Source organism: Zea mays, chromosome 3 (assembly GCF_902167145.1).
Source record: "Zea mays cultivar B73 chromosome 3, Zm-B73-REFERENCE-NAM-5.0, whole genome shotgun sequence".
NCBI classification, from domain to species: Eukaryota; Viridiplantae; Streptophyta; class Magnoliopsida; order Poales; family Poaceae; genus Zea; species Zea mays.
Window position 1 is genome coordinate 187,272,742 of NC_050098.1, and position 16,936 is coordinate 187,289,677.

Genomic DNA, 16,936 nt, shown 5'->3' on the forward strand with positions numbered 1-16,936 from the left:
ATTGCTGTATGAAGAAACACAAGGAGAACGAAGGATGGAACAGAGCTGAAGCTGTGCACAAGGGAGCTTCGGCATGTTGGCAGGAAAAAAGAAACCGACTTAAAGAGGAAAAGGCTATCTAGACCCCGATAAATTACTATAGAGTTATTATCAAATGCAAAGGGCCTGGATGTAATTTTGCATGGGCTGCGACCCGTGCCTATAAATAGATGAACAATACTCCCGTACTGTTCACACTGACTTGGCATTTTGCTTTTGCGTCACGCTTGTACTTTTTATCTGCCTTCAAGCCGAAGGTACACTTGTAATAAATTGTTATTTTTATCTATTCATAGGAATAAAATAAAAATAATGCAATAGTAATAACATATTTGATGGTTTGTATTGTTCATGTTTCATATGACCCCTTCTTCATTTTTATATGTTGTATTTACGAAGGTATGCTCTTCGTAACCTTCGTCCGAAAGCCGTTATATCCTAAGGGAAATAATGCTTCGAAGGACGAAGGACTTTAACGTTTAACATTCTTTATGTTGCCTTGCTCTTAAGCCGAAGCATTTGAGAGCAAGTCCCCAACAAAAGCAAAGGGAAAAAACCACGGACGTCGGCCAGCAACAATATCACTATTTTTTCGGATGGTTACAGATCGCAGGAGATTTACAATGAGATGACGATCTCTGCGGATTACAAGAGAATTTATAGAGCTGAAACCTAATGTGTGTAAGGAACGATCTAGCCTAAGCCTTCCGACGACGGGCCTCCGCTTCACTCGTTAACTTAACCGCCTTCTTCAGAATTTAGATAACAAACTCAACAGATAGTACATATTTATATAAAATTACATAAATAGCCTCAATTTCTATACACATGAACTATAGAACATGCTAAGGGTACTACTATCTTTTGTCTCACAAGATGTGTCGTATATGTCTTTTATATGCTTCTTTGTCTCCACAAGGTCGAAGACAATCTTCAGTCAGGTTGAGATACTTCGTTTGAGTTACGTTGATAAAGCTATATCTTTCTTCTTTGGTTTGAGGAGATTCTTAGTAGAAGCTTGCTTCGTCACTCTTGCAACCGACTTGAAGACGACTAGAGTTCATTAGTTTAAAGATCTTCGTCAAAGGCTCTTGTTGGGGACTTGTTCTCAAATGCTATGAATTAAGAACAAGGCAACATAAAATGTTAAATATCAATGTCTTTCGTACGCCGAAGCATTATTTCCACAAGTATTTAATGAACTTCGGACGAAGGCCACGAGCATAATATTACGAAGATTTCACCTTCGTAATTAAACTTATAAAGATAATACAAAGTAAAGTAAAACATGAAACATTAAAGATAAATACATTAAAAATAAATGACATCATTCGCATATCTTATTATATGAATTTAAGATATTTGAATACAACGTTTAGGTACATTTATACCTTTGCCTTGATAAACAATAATTCCCGAGTGATGCGTCAGCAATTACAGGAATGCGTGAACAGTAAAGGAATATTGTTCACTATTTATAGGCACAGGACACGGCCCGTGAGGAATTACAATCATGCCCCTCATAAAAGGTGGTATTGCTCCTCTACTCTTTAGACAGCCCGTATGTCACACCATTTTGAAGAAAAAAACAGCAGCCAGAGTTGTATTGCTCCTCTACTCTCTAGACACCAGAGCACAAGGTGGTTGTGCATTGGCCAGTGTTCATGCCACACGAGCATGGAACTAAACCGCTCGCCGGAGTCTAAAACATACTACAGCTTCGTTAGTCTATATTATTGGTTACCCGTACTTCTTATTCTAGACCACCATATACGATTGATTTTGTCTGAGTTTTTGTTTGGCTGGCTATATAAAAAAACGCAGACTATATGATTGGATACAAAACAAATTAATTTGAGACCATTTAGGGGGTGTTTGGGAGTGAAGTTTTTTCACAGTTTTGAAAGAATATAGAATGGTGTTTGGCAAGCTGACTAAAATCTCTGTTTTCAAAACTGAAGTATTGCAAATACTATATTTGTTTTAAGGTATTCTAAACTTAGATCTGGACCTCAGTTTTCAAAATTGTGGTATTGTAAACTACGGTATTGTCACTACTAAAGTATACTGTAGTATTTCAAAAACTGTGGTTTTCAAAAACTTTGTTCCCAAACAGAACCTTACCTGCATCCCTAATACGTCTGATATGGCCATACCCCTGTGCATCCGCGTGTAACCGTCCAAATAGGCGATATATGTTGGCCAATTTGTGCTAGCAAAAATGGATTTTGGTCCCGTCTTCACGACAATCGCCGTCGGCTGCGATGGGCTCTGCCCCAGAACGATATTTTAAGTAGACATCGAAATATTAGAAATTCAGAAATTTAAGGGGTGTTTGAAAACACTAGAGCTAATAGTTAGTGACTAAAATTAGTTAAAACATCTAAACATTATAGCTAATAGTTCAGCTATTAGTTATTTTTGGTAAATTAGTTAATAGTCGTTAGATAGTTATTTGTTAGCTAGCTAATTCTACTAATAATTTTTAGCCAACTAACTATTAGTTATAGTGCACTCAAACACTTCTTTAGACGAAGGGATCTCGTCAAAAGACTACAACATTCGTGGTTTAAATAGAGATATATATGTTTAAATAGAAATAATACTTTTAGTGGTTGATTAAAATTATGATCATTATTTAAAATAAATTATAAATTTAGTAGCATATCAGCTTTTGGACAGCCGATAAGATTTTTATAAACAGCTAGACAGCCAACAAAAACTAGTATATAGATATGGAGTTTTTTATACTAGCAATATTTTGCTGATAAAACTGCATCTGGCAATCTATCTGTACGTCGAGGCGTGGATCACACTCCAAATGTTTATTTTATAATTTATTTGAACTATTAATTAATTTTAGTTTAAAATAAATAGAAATAGAGTCTGATTTTAATCTTATCTGATCAATTTTATAGTCTAAAATTTAGAGCTTATTATTACCCCTACATGTACATGAAGACAAAGGTGATCTGTTCTGGCGCTCGAAAGGTGGAGCTTGCCGACAACCTTCAAGCAATTCACTAGTGTGTGTCCTGCTCTCTCGTCAACCTGACACTAATCAACGTAGGCTGGTATCAGCTGATGACATGGCCACGCGTGCGGCTGGTATCGACCGTTGTTGCCTCATTGCCGATTATAGCTCGTGGTTGATTTAGTTATCGACCGGATGTTACTCGACCCTATCATAGATCGATACCGACTGTCTGTTGACACGCAACACTTTCTATATATTCATGCCCTTTTAAATTTGGTCTATAAATAGGAACAGAGTATTTGAACTCATTCACATATCTCACATTCACACTCAATAAAGAAACTTATATGCTAAATAGAGACAGACCATTTAGCAATTATTTAAAGCTGGTATCCCTAGCCGGTTTTGTAATAACATTGTTGTTTTCTACTCCCTCGTTCATATTGTTCGTTTTAGCTTTTTATTTTTATGTCTATTTCAAATGGATGATAATAGATCTAGACACATTTATCAAATATTATATGAATCCATTAACATTCCAAAACTAATATTTTTGGGATGGAGGGATATTAAATAACAGAGTTTAGCTCCGTAAAAAACAATATATCTAGATACATTTCAAAAGCTATATGTTCTTAGAAAAGGATGAACTGCCTATAATTTAGAACAAAAAAGTAAAAAAGACAAAATTAGAGCTCTTTTTGTTCGCTTAGCATAATCATCAGTTTATCAAATACTTCTACAAAGAGTTTTTGAAGATGGAGACGATGGCTACATCTAAACATGGAAAGATATGTCAATATTGTGCAGCATGACACAGAAGATAATGTATGTCGGTGTGTGATCAGGTTATCTCTACGTAGTGCATGTCTGAAACGCAAATATCATTGAGATTCATCGTAGTGTTCACTTCAAAATTCTGTTGAGTCTGCGGAAAGCTAACAAACTGTTTAGTCCTGTTATTCACAAGTAGCAACATATTTCCCACAAAGGGCACAAGATAAAAAAAATAAGGCACACAGCAAACATCAATTGTCATGTGTGATCATAATACTGGTCGTCATTTGTTGATCGTTGCTCCCTCAAGATAGCTAGTGAACAAGGCTAAGAGATCTATTCCACTTGCATCTGTGCTCCACGGTTCTTTGTTTGCAAAAGCGACTAGATCGGATGGAAGCGCAAAAATGGAGAGCAACTTCGCAACAATCTTCCATTGTAGTACTGCTCAAGATGATGTTCCCTCGCCAGGCTCTCGAATTTGGATGGAAGTTCTCGACAGGCTTGCTTCAAGTTCATTCAATTCATCAATGTCTAAGTCATCGTCAACATCGATATCATCGTCGTCAGGCTCCTCAACCTCCTTGCCATTAGATGTTGATGAACTTGGACCTGGATTCTGACTTTTATTGGTCTGTCACATGGGAGAAAAATATATGTTAGAATAGATCCATAAAAAATAGATATTTGTTAAAATTAATTGTAAATCATCCAGCATAAAGATATATAAGATTATCCATTAAATTACATGTAAAAGCATGCACTGAATTGGGCGATTGTGATATCTTGGCCCAGTGGATGATGATATCCTAGCCTAAGACTTAATAGAATTAATAGAGTACTCGTACCAACAGGTTGCATCTTTTTTTCGAAAGCCTATTTCGAAAGAACCTTCAGGTTAAGCGTGTTTGGCCTAGAGAAATCTTAGGATGGGTGACGAACTGGAAGTTTTCCTGGGTGCGCATGAGTCCTATAGGGCTGTCAGGAGTAAAGTGCGCATAAAAGACTCGTGTTGGTCTGTGGGAATGTTCTATGGTCCTAAAGTGTGTATAAAAGACTCGTGTTGGTATGTGGGAATGTTCTATGGTACTATAGGGCTGTCAGGAGTAAGTACCGCTGGTCTGAGAGTGAACAGAGTTACAGCGATGCAATAGGTACACAAGTAATGCACCTTCAAGTAGAGGTTAAATAACAACTAGTACAATGCCGGTGTGTGTCTTTCTTAATCTTTCTTCGCCGTGTCCCTGCACACACTGACTAAAGACACAGACACAAACAACTGAAAGGCCTAGCGCCTGGAACTAACTAAAAGACACTAAATTGAAGAAATGTGCTAACTGAAGAAACGATGAAGGTGGGTTATAGTCTGCAACAGCAACACCGGCGAGCGACATCCTCATCGGAGAAGCTCTGGGGTTCCGCCAGAGGCAGCATACTCGGCCGACGTGGAGGTCAGAGCCACAAGCAACAACCACCCACGTTGGGCAACAACCGTGCGCTTCCAAAACAGGTGTTCGTAGGAGTAGAGAAGAACTCTAAGGACTTTTTTGTAAAATGGACGACGGTGGAAACGGGGAAACTAGTGCTTTATAGGAATAGAGAAAGTTCTTTTTTTCTAGGATAACACCGTCGGTCTCTGTAGTACTCCAGGAGGCAAGCAAACACACACATCTCTGGACTATGGCAGGCGCTAAGGCCCTGCATTAGAACAAGCAGGGTAAGACTGTAAATATTTGTTTAGTGGGTGCATTCATACAAAAACGAACCAGTCCTAGAATCAGCTGTACTCAGTATTTTTTTTCCTTGTCAATCAATGAAACAACACGCACCTCTTCTTCATGCTCGAGAAAAACTTTAAATAAAAAAAGATAAATGTGATATGAGATAAACAATTTTTGAGTGTGTTGTTACTTATTTAATAGTTAAACACAGGCCTGTGTATTTCTCTTCTGCGTTGAGGATAAGAGATATAGCTAGTGAAAATCATTACAGCAGGAAGACGTCCTTATCTGAGAATAATATCAGGTGCAATACAAATAAATCTATGTGCAGTTCATAGACCAAGTTCGTATTGAAACATCACAAGTTACTTCTTTGATCCCTAAATGCTCCCGAAGATTACCTAACTAGTTTATAAATGATAATATATTAATATAAAAATAATAAATGGCCACATGTGGACTAGCTTGTCGCTCCCTAAATACAGTTCAGAAACCAAATCTCCTGAGTCCACCAAGTTCACGAGTCTATTGGGTTGACGAACAGGAATGACAAACGTGGTACACTGCTTGATAAAGGTTTTTGCCAAGGCCAGGACAAAACTGTTCCTGTGTTCCCAGAACAGTAACAGCTTGTCCAGAACAAGAAACATGGCATCACACCACATTCTCGGTGACACACTGACACTAATCTAGACACTACTTAAAAGAGTTAACAACATAGAGCCATTATAAAATGTTTTAATCTTCTCTCAGGATGAAAAAGAACAAAGAAACCTCTAAGACTGTCTCCGGCGGCAGTGTAAAATATGGGACGCGGAACTGTAGATAACGCAGAACTGTAGATGACACTGTTTGACACTAGTTGCAGAGTGAAGTTTGAAATATAGAATAAGATAGGGGATTGGATAAGGGATCTGCTAGAAATAGCCTATGAGAAGACCAAGCCAATAACCCCTTAAATCTAGATCTGATCTGTCAACATCCACTTACGTTTTGGACAGGTTGAAAGCCAGGACTGGACATGAATGTAGAGTGGATATGGTATACCATGTATAGGCACAAATTTCAGGACTCGTATGTGGAACAAGTTTGGTGTGCTTATACAGCCTACCCACTCTTGTGTCCTTCGTAGAGATACACGGGCATGTTCATGATATATGGCGTGGGGATTGACATGCCATGTGCCACTTTGTTTCCATTTGGATGAAGGGGTACAGTTGTGTGTGTGTGTACCCTCTTATATGTACGTGTGTTTTGTGGGCAAGGGTGGACTGGATCCAGTATTCCAGTGGCCTAGGTCATCTTCATACTCTCAAATCTCTTATCTTACTAACCTATTATTTCTTTGACCACGCCTACTTGAAAGAGGACAAATATCAGCGAAGGAAGGAACATTTACCGATTCTTCATTGGCCTCAGACTCCTCTCTCTCATATACTTCGTATGCTTCAGCATCATCAACAAACACACTTGCGTCAGCCATGAACAACTCACGGCCACTGCAAACGGAAACAGGTATAAACATAATGAGTACATCGGGAAGGCAGCAAAAAGTTAGCTAAAATAAAAGAAGATTACCTCATGCGATCATTCTTAGCCCTCTCTGCTTTCAAGGCAGCCTGACCAGCTTCTCTTTCTTCTGCCTTCCTCCTCTTCCATTCCATGAACAATTCCGTTGTCATAGGGGTTGTAGTCTTTGTCTTTTTACGCTGTGAGATCAACATAACAAGACAAGATACAAGAACAGTGTCATAAGAATCCAATTACGCAACAGTCGGTGACACCCTGATAGGCGTCGATGTATGCTCAGAACACCCAAGTTTAAGTCCTAGTCGAGGTGAATTTGGGTGCCTATTTTCTTCTTAATAAATTTCCACCTAGTTCCTTTTAGGTTGGCCTAGTTTTTTTAGGGTAAACAAGCTTCACTATACCAGAGAAAAATGATGCCAATTACACTTCATTTTACCTGATCTTCAATCTCATCTTCAATAGCTATCTTCTCACTCTCTTCCTCTAGTAAGGCCTTCATTTGTGATTTCAGTACGTATCCAGGCGGAAGGGCATGCCTGTAATGGCACTCTTTGCCGCCATTTGGGCAAACCCAGAACCATCCATACTGTTTCTTCTCCACAGCATCAAGAAAGTACTTGCAGACCTACACAGAAGAAGAAAATTACCCAAAATGCTTTCATATTTAACAAAAGTTTGCAGACTGAAAACAAAAGGTTAGGTTTAAAACTCCATTGGTGTAAATAAAATCATATTACCAACTAAAATGGACAAAGAAACAGTTGTAAGGACATAAAAAGATACTCCATTACTTCTAATTTAAAGGGTGTCTACTTTTTGGCTGACTGTTTAGATTTAGAAGGCGCACAAAGTTAACGAAGTATCGGTGTACCAGCAAGCCCCTCATAGCTATTTGCAAATGCACATTAAGTTCAAAAAAATACTCGCATGCACATCCCATTTAGCCTTTCTGCCAGCTTCATAAAGTGTTTTATTTGGCGATATTCCTGTGCACACGCAGGCAGACATGCAGCCATATGTCCATATGCCGCTGCCTATGTTACTGCATGCAAGGAATGATGTGTCATAGTAAAAACTAGCAGCATGCATGCTTAAGACTAAACAAAGGGTAACTTTATCGCTTTGGGCACCTCCTTGGTATCTGAGTCAGAAACATATTCACCCTCTAAGCCAAAAGGAAAAATAAACGATTATAAAATCTACACCAGAGTCATGAACTCATGATACAAAATGGAATGATAGTTCAGATGCCAATACATCAAAATATGATAGCATGGTAAATCTTTATAAAACTTGAATTTATGAAATATATATACAGTGCCAGTACATTGGCATTCAGTTCGTATGTCACAGGCATGAAGTTCTTCTACAAAGCATTAGTTTGTTAGTCTAACCCACTAGTAGATTTTATAGCTCATGTGTTCAGTTGCTTAATTATGATTTAAACTCCAGAATGTTTCGACAGTTATAGACAAGATGGCCACCACAATTCTAACTAGTTTGAAAACTTGATAAATATGGACATATTAACATAACATGTAAAGTGACATAGAAGATGACATGGCAAGTGACAGGCAAGGAGTAGATATTGACTGCAAAATAGGCTCAGTGTAGTGCATACAATATCGGTAGGTTTGTTTTGCTGATACTCCATCTTTTTGGATTCAACAACCTTCTCAAGAGTTTCCTGATCCCAGTCCTCCATGGTTTCTGGACATATCAAATAATGTGTGAATTCAAACAAACCAATTCTAAGAACTTGCACAGAAGGTGATAGTGATATCCAAATCCAATAATCATGTTTATTTATTACCTGCATCACGCTTGTCTGTATAGATATCAATCTTTTCACCCTTCCTCTGGACATTCAGGTCATGAGAGAATTTGCACTTAAAACCCTTCTGGCACTGGCCAGCCTTGAAGAACTCACACAATATTGACTTGGGATCAACACCTGCATAGCGTAATCTGAGGCATCAGCATCTATCAGATTGTAAAGAGGAATAGCAGCCGTAATACCTTAAATTCCCATGTTGCACTCATCCTAATAACTTGCTATATCTAAGAGCTCAAAAGTGTTCAGATTTCACAATGTACAACTTACACTAAATAATCAATCATTGACAATCGATGACAGTAATATTAAGCACACCACTTCGTGAGTAAAAATGACATCAGAAGGAACTGTATAGCACTCTTCCATCCACATATAAAACCGAAACGAACTATGCAGCATATATTTATTGACAATATGACAATTCAAGACTACTAAACTCAAGGAGATGAAGCCGTACCAACAGGGACCTTGGGCTGGCTGACGGCAACCTTGAACAGATCATTAAGCTCCTTCTCGCGCGCCTTCTCCTCCTCCTTCTTCTTCTGCTCACCCACGTCCGCATCCACATCAAAAAGAAAATAAACGTTAGAAGAGCGAGGCAATCGGAGCGAGAAGCGAAGGAAGCAACGGGGAGGGCTTTCGATCTGAGCGCTCTCCGGTACCTTGGCGGCGGTCTTGGTCGAGTCAGGCTTGGGCTGGACGGCCTGGTGCAGGGACTGGACGTACTTTTGGACGTTCTTGCTCTTATTCTTGTTCTTCAGCCCGAAGGTCTTGTCCTCCACGACCTTCTGCTTCTTGGCCAGCTCCGCCTTCGATGGCGCCGCTTTCTTTGGCGGCATCCTACCCCCTTAGTCCAATTCCCGTCCTCACGAAGGTTGGTCCGGGTCCGGGACTAAGCGGCGGGAGGATGAGGAAGCGGCGGCGAGGCAGGAGGGTTTCGTGGGTTTGGGTCTGGCTCCTGCGGTCCTGCCTGAGCTGGGGGAGGGAAAGACGGAGGCGAGGAGGAAGGTTCTAGAGATGGTGGTGGCCTGGTATGTGGTCTCGTGGCGATTTGGGGAAATGGGATTGGATCCTGGGCTGGCAAAGTAAGGGCTTCAACTGGGACACTGGGCCTTTGCTCTTTCGGCATGGTGGAGATCAGAACGTTGAGTTTTTGTTTTTAATAAGTCCCAACATAAAAAATCAGATGCTCAAATAGCTCAGAATCTCACAAAAAACTGAGTTTATATAACAAGATGAAAAATCTAAATTTATAGTTTTTTAGTTTCCTAAGTTTAGGAAGCTAACAATATTATCAAAACTATCATTGATTTTTTAAAATTAAAAACCTAACAACATCTTTTTAGAAAAACTCTAAAGTTACAACTCAAACAAACAGATCCTAAAGGCCTCTGCCTAGGTGTCTTGGATTTTAACAAATTTAGGATAAAGATATTAAATTAATAAATATATAACATTGCCTACTTAGGATGGAGAGTGAGTTTATAAATTAGATTTTATAGAACATTAAAAGAATCATGACAAGGTTCAAGAGAGGGTGAATAAGCATGTGCAGAATTAAACTCAAATACAGCAGTTAGTAGGGGCCTGATTGGTTGCCCGCATATAGGCCAACCAGGCTCACGGTATGCGGCCGTAGTGTGTTTGGTTGTAGGTTGCATCCACGTAACCAGGCGCGTGCTACTTTGCCGCTTGTTTGGTTTGCCGCATATGCATCAGCGCCTGTGTCTCGCGATGCAAAAAAGGAGCTCGGGCCAGGCTCTGGAGATGCGACCAAAATCTGCGCATCTGTGGAGCCAGGCTCACGCGATGCACAGCCAGGCTGCCGCAGACCTGGCTCGCTCGGCCATGCTGCCTAGATACGGCAACCAATCAGGCCCTAGGTTGCGGAGGTTCATGCAAATCTAGAAAAGTTCCACGTAGAAACCTGAAGGCGCCTATGATGAAGAGAACATAGTTGAGAATAAATCAAGTTAAATACCCAACCTTCTTATGGTACTAAATTGGTAGTAATTTTGTGTTTAATTTAATCTATAATTAACGTAGCAAATTTGTGATAACATATGTGTATGTATGAAATACTACTACTCGTAATACTAGCTTATGCATACATGCAACTAGCCATAACCGAACGCTGTTGTCGGTACCCTGAAACTATCGTATCCCTTACTACGGTATAAAGACGCAGTACCAACGCGGCTATTTTTAGTCGCGTGGTAAAAGAGTTGTATGTGGGACCAGGCCATGACTCGTCCCAGCCTCGAGCGACTACTCTGGGCCAGCAACAGCACCTAACCCCACCACATGGGCGGGTCCGCAAGTCATACAGTTCAACGGACACCTAGGACCCAGGCAGCCTAGTCTGTGACATGGGGGCTCGGGTCCACAAGTCATACAGTTTGTGTGTCGGATTTCGGGTGAGGAAAGAGCGAATCGCCGCACGCGATAGCGTGCCTCCTTGGGGCCGCTGCAGAAGACAAAAGGTAATCTTTAAAACCAATGCAGCGGCAACGAGGCGCCCCGCGCGTGGCCCGACGAAACCACCAGGCGTGGGGCCGTGGGTCAGTCAGCCACGGAGACAGATATGGCAGTTGACGTGACCGAAGGTGGATTGAAAGTGGGCGCGTCAGCAGACGTGCTAAAACAGCGCGTCAATCACCAATCAGGTCATGTTGAGGCAAGGTGCAAGCTTTGGCCCCACCTGCAGGCTCGCATCCTCCCCTGAGGCGGGCCCGGGGGCCATTGTCGATACCCTGAAACTAGGGTACCTCTTACTACTGTATAAAGACGCAGTACCCACACGGCTATTTTTAGTCGCGTGGTAAAAGAGCTGTATGTGGGACCAGGCCATAACTCGCCCCAGCCTCCGAATTTTTTGTTTTTTAGCCCCTTTTGTGACAAAAATTTATGTTTAGACCCCTAGAAATTTTATATGCAAGTTTGGACCCTTTGCTCGGCGCCATAGGCTATGGCGCCGAGGTAACATAGCTCGGCGCCATAGGCTATGGCGCCGAGGTAACATAGCTCGGCGCCATAGCCTGTGGCGCCGAGCGCTGACGTGGCGACGACAGTTTGGCTAGACGTGGAGGCTGACGTGTCCCTAGCTCGACGCCATAGATCTTGGCGCCGAACTAGGGGTTTTGAACCGCGTCGTCCTCCTCTTGCTCATTCTGTTCTCACGTCGTGTCGTCGTCTCGCCGTCCCTCCGCCGAGCCGCCGCCCCACGCTGCACACTCCTCCCAGCCGCTCGCGCCAGCGCCCCACGCCGCGGGCGCCTCCGCCGTCGCGCCAGCGCCGTCCTCCAAGCCGCGACCCCCTCCACCGCTCCAAGCCCGGCGTCCCCACGTCGCTGCCCTTGTTGTTCTCTGTCGCCGTCAAGCCCCTCGTCCCCACGGCCGACCCTCCTCCCCACGGTAATGGTTTTACTTAGTTTTTAGTAATTAGTTAGCTAATTTACTTGGTATAATGTATAGATTGATAGCTATTCACTTGTTAGTATAAATAGTTAGCTAGGTATTTATTTGTTAGTATATTTATTTAGTGATTATATAGTTAGTAAATTGGTAGCATATTGTTAGTGTATTGGATGTAGGAAAGCGAGTGCTTATAAAGGGTTTAGCATATACATGTAGCAATATGTTTAGCACATTGATATCACATGGTTAGCATATTGTTTATTATGCTATCGTGCAGTATTCTGTGTTGGCAACCATCGTGTTGTTGTTTCTTTCCAGGTTTTAAAAACATCACTTTATAGGGGAGGTGCTGCCGATTTTTTTATTGACAATAGTATTTTTTGTACATAGGTGTTCTTCCGACTTGACCTTCTATACCGTTTGCTGGACTCGTACGAGATCTAAGGTATAAATTGTTTTCATACATTATTTATAGATTATGTAATTTCGTTTGATGTGGTCATTTAATATTTACTATATAGTTATTAGTTAATAAGTAGTTACTATTTATTTATTATTTAGTAAGTTTTTAGGCTTAAGTATGTAGCCATTATTAAGTTAGTAATCCATTTTTGCAATAGATGGACACCCTAGTGACACTATACCATGGAGAAAGCGTGGGGATAGATGCTTATGGGAATGTTACTTTTGATGGTATGAAGATCGTGACCATGTTGTTCGATGAAAGACCATCTTTTGACAAGATTTTCGCTCGAGCTTGTGAGGAGATTAGTTGCGACATTAACGACCCTAGAATATCAATTCAGGGTTTGTTGTCTCATATTACATATGGAACAATTGTCCGACGGTTGATCTCCATGGCCTCAGAAGATGATTGGGTGAGATATGTAAGAATCGTGAAGACCATGCTTCCACCATGTTTGGATGTGGTTGTTCAGCTGTTATCTGTTACTCATCGTGATGCTCCAGTCGGGTTGACTCCACAAATTCCCAATGCATCTCGTATTGAAGCTCCTTTGGTAGAGCTTCCGGAAGAAGTGGTTGTTGTGCCCGATGCTCAATCGGGGCCGCACGAGTATGGGATTTCTCGTCCTCTTCCTGGCGTTTGTGGGGCTTCTAATCCGGTGGTACCCCCAAGAGATCCCATTGACCCAGGATCCAGTTCAGGATCATCCTAGTAAGTGTCTTTGACACGTTGTTCATATCCATCGTTATTTCGTTTGATTAGACTTTTAAATGTGGTTTTTCTTGCTTCGACCCGATGCAGGATCTCCACAAATCGATAATGGTGCTTATCTTGATGTGCCTGTGTCATATAATATGGACAACATATGCAGGGCATCCAATAGTGTTGATGTTCAGATTGAGGATGAGGAGGAGCCATATGAGGCTGTACGGGCCTTAGATTCTGATGATGACCGTCCGGTTCAAGCAATGACCGAGCAAGAAATTGAACTCATAAGACGTTTGTGTCCGGAGCGTGACCCTGCAGTACATGAAATGGAACGAAGCACTATTACACATCTACAAAATAATGAATGCAAACAAAATTAAGTGACAAGTCATAAGCTACGTACGTCCAAACCGCCACAAAGGTAGTAGCAGCGAGCAGCCGTGTCTGGATGTTGGGATTGATGTACCCAAGCCAGTCTGCCATAGTCACAGTTAGGCACGGGGAGTTCAGGAGGAACAGGAGCATCCTTACTAGATACGTCCGGATATAACTCCCGAGGACGACCTCTCTTCTGCCACAACGCCTCTCGGTACATGTCTTTCGTCTAATAAACGATTATAATTATCACTTGTACCTAATATGCTTTATAACAGGTTTACACAAACTATCAAATAAAATATACTCATCATATTAATGATACTATATATATTATGAGCAATTATGAAACTAATAATCGAAATTATAATATAATAAGTTTACACAAACTATCAAACTATGAAACTATGAGCAACTATGAAACTAACAACCCAATATACAAAACAAATCAGTTGGGCACCATACCTTGGTCTACGAAGTAAACCACCTCGAATCTTTGAATCCAAATAAATTTGATGAAGTTTTGAAATGAGAGGAATTGTGCTGCTCTCGGCCAGCAGTGCGGCTGTTTTATAGGCCTCCGTAGCTCGGCGCCAAGATATGTGGCGCCGAGCTACGAGGCCGCGTCGCCGCCACATCGATGTCAGGTCAGTCCTAGGCGTAGGTAGTCGTTGGTGCCACGTCATACCTCGACGCCATAGGCTGTGGCGCCGAGCTGTGTTACCTCGGCGCCGCAACCTATGGCACCGAGCATCGGGTCCAAACTTGCAAATAAAATTTCTGGGGGTCCAAACGTAAATATTTTTCAAAAGTAGGGCTGAAAAAGGAAAAATTTGGCCCTAGCCTCGAGCGACTACTCTGGGCCAGCAACAGCACCTGACCCCACCACATGGGCGGGTCCGCTGCCACCACGTGTCCAGAGAAAGTGACATACTCTGAGGTATCACCGGTGAGTCCGGACCCCCATGGGAAGGTACCGGACCCCTGTATATACGGTCCGGACCTCCAAGTTTGGTCCAGGACCTCCACGTGTGCGAACCGAACCCCTAGAATGGGATCCGGACCCCCCGTATGGGGTCCGGGCCGCCCATAGTGGGGTCCCAGGGTTCCAGGACAGAACATACCCGGACCTTAATCAGGACCCAGGAGGGGGTCCAGAGCCGACACGTGTCCAGACCTGATCTAGTGGGATCCACACCTTATCACATACACTCCCGCTCCCTGCCAAGGCGGAGACCCGATGCTGCCACGTGGCCTACTACACGCGGCGTAAGCCAACGGGCGGAGCCTGACATAAAGCCTCTAGGCTACGCGCGTCTTTGCATTCATTACGGATAAGACGTGCGTCTGTCCATTCCAGTGGCAGGCGGCGCGCCCAGTCCATGTTGTGTGGGCCGTGCAGTTACTCACACGTTACCATAGCGAGGGCAATGACTCACCATTACTCGTACGTTTGCAAGAAAAGGGTTACTGCCTATCGATGTTGCATGGACTGCAGTCATCATGACTCCTGCTGATTACTCATGCGTTACTAAGACAGAGGGAGCAACACAGCGTCCAGTAAAGATCTTGGTGTGCTGTCAGCATTAATTATTCACATAATGTATTTCTTCCATTATGCTCCTAGGCCCGCATGTCGGGGCTCAGCATCCTTGTATGTGTCTCCCTTAAACTATAAAAGGGAATGCACACAACGTTACAAAGGACACACTCAATACAACTTACAGACAGTGGAGGTAGGGTATTACGCTCCAGCGGCCTGAACCACTATAATCCCTCGAGTCCTCTTGTGTTCATCCGAAATTCACCAAACAGGCAAACGCTTAGGCCCTCTCCTCATCTTAGGATTAGGGCGGGTGCATTCTGCCACCCGGCCAGAGGATTTTCCCTTCGACATTTGGCGCGCCAGGTAGGGGGTCTGGCTTTAGGTTTTTCGCCTGTTTTCTTGCTCGACACGATGGTTCAGATCATCGAGCACCGCGACTTGTCTCCCGAGGACTTCCTGATGGAGGAAGGGGCAACATCTTCCATGCCACGAGGCTCCAACCGCCCTGCGCCTGGTGCTGTTGCTATGCACGCTGCGCGGCAGCACACGCCCGTGCAGACATCCAAGACTCCGTCAAGGGCTGCTCCTGGTGGGACGTTGTCTGCGGCCAGGGAGTTGCTATGTAACCCTCCAAGTTCCACGGCCTCGCTAGGGGCCATGAGGCAACGGCGCGAAGATGTCGACCGACTCCTCGGCATGGCCCATCCTAGCTCGGCCAGGTCCAGGCCTCGATCATTCCGGCGTCAACGCGAGGCGTCAGCATCTGTGCGCTCACCCTCAGTGAGGGGTGCACAGACTGACGACCTGCGGGTAGAACTCAACCGCAGGCGTGTGGGCAAGGATGCTCGAGTCTCTCTGGAGAGGGCGCGTGAGCGCCGACAAAACTTCAAGGGACGCAACCTCGACCAAGATTTCACTGCAAGGGATGCCCAAATCCAGGCGGGTGTCCCATTGGTCGGCGTGGTCTGTGCCGCACTAGCGGATCATCTCCGCGCGGCGACTTGGCCACCCAAGTTCTAGCCACACCTGCCGGAGAATTACGACGGTACATCGAACCCGTCGGAATTCTTGCAGGTCTACGTCACCGCCGTTACGGCAGCTGGTGGAAACACTGCTGTAATGGCAAGCTACTTCCATGTAGCCTTGACCGGGCCGGCTCGGGTCTGGCTCATGAACCTCACCCCGGGGTCGGTCTACTCCTGGGAAGAGCTCTGTGCACGGTTTATAGCAAACTTTGCCAGTGCTTATCAGCAGCATGGTGTGGAGGCTCATCTCCATGCAGCGAGGCAGGAACCCGGAGAGACTCTCCGGGCTTTCATCTCTCGTTTCACCAAGGTACGGGGGACTATACCTCGCATCTCTGATGCCTCCATTATCAATGCTTTCCGACAGGGGGTGCGTGATAAGAAGTTGTTGGAGAAATTGGCGACGCATGACATGGAAATCGTCACTACGCTCTTCACTCTGGCCGACAAATGTGCCAGAGTTGCTGAGGGTCGTGCATGGCACTCGGCGCCGCAGACCGGAGTTACCCAGACGGGGCG

The 16,936-nt window shown here is 43.4% G+C and overlaps 1 protein-coding gene across 1 annotated transcript; it reads right to left on the bottom strand.

Moving 5' to 3' along the window:
- Window positions 1-3,829: 3,829 nt before the first annotated feature.
- Window positions 3,830-9,947, bottom strand: LOC100282944 (uncharacterized). The gene is made up of 8 exons (NM_001155849.2): window positions 9,544-9,947; window positions 9,339-9,423; window positions 8,858-8,998; window positions 8,666-8,754; window positions 7,481-7,669; window positions 7,093-7,223; window positions 6,914-7,013; window positions 3,830-4,427 (listed from the first exon to the last, which is right to left on the bottom strand). The coding sequence occupies exons 1-8, from the start codon at window positions 9,718-9,720 to the stop codon at window positions 4,242-4,244; spliced, it is 1,098 nt and encodes a 365-aa protein (NP_001149321.1). The 5' UTR covers window positions 9,721-9,947; the 3' UTR covers window positions 3,830-4,241.
- Between the last annotated feature and the right edge of the window lie 6,989 nt (window positions 9,948-16,936).

Excerpts from the sequence above, each read along its gene's own strand:
- LOC100282944 (NM_001155849.2), bottom strand. The coding sequence starts at position 9,720 with ATGCCGCCAAAGAAAGCGGCGCCATCGAAGGCGGAGCTGGCCAAGAAG. Across the intron at positions 9,424-9,543 it reads CGACCAAGACCGCCGCCAAG|AAGAAGAAGGAGGAGGAGAA; the intron begins GTACCGGAGAGC and ends GTGGGTGAGCAG. Across the intron at positions 4,428-6,913 it reads CTGAGGCCAATGAAGAATCG|ACCAATAAAAGTCAGAATCC; the intron begins GTAAATGTTCCT and ends CCCATGTGACAG.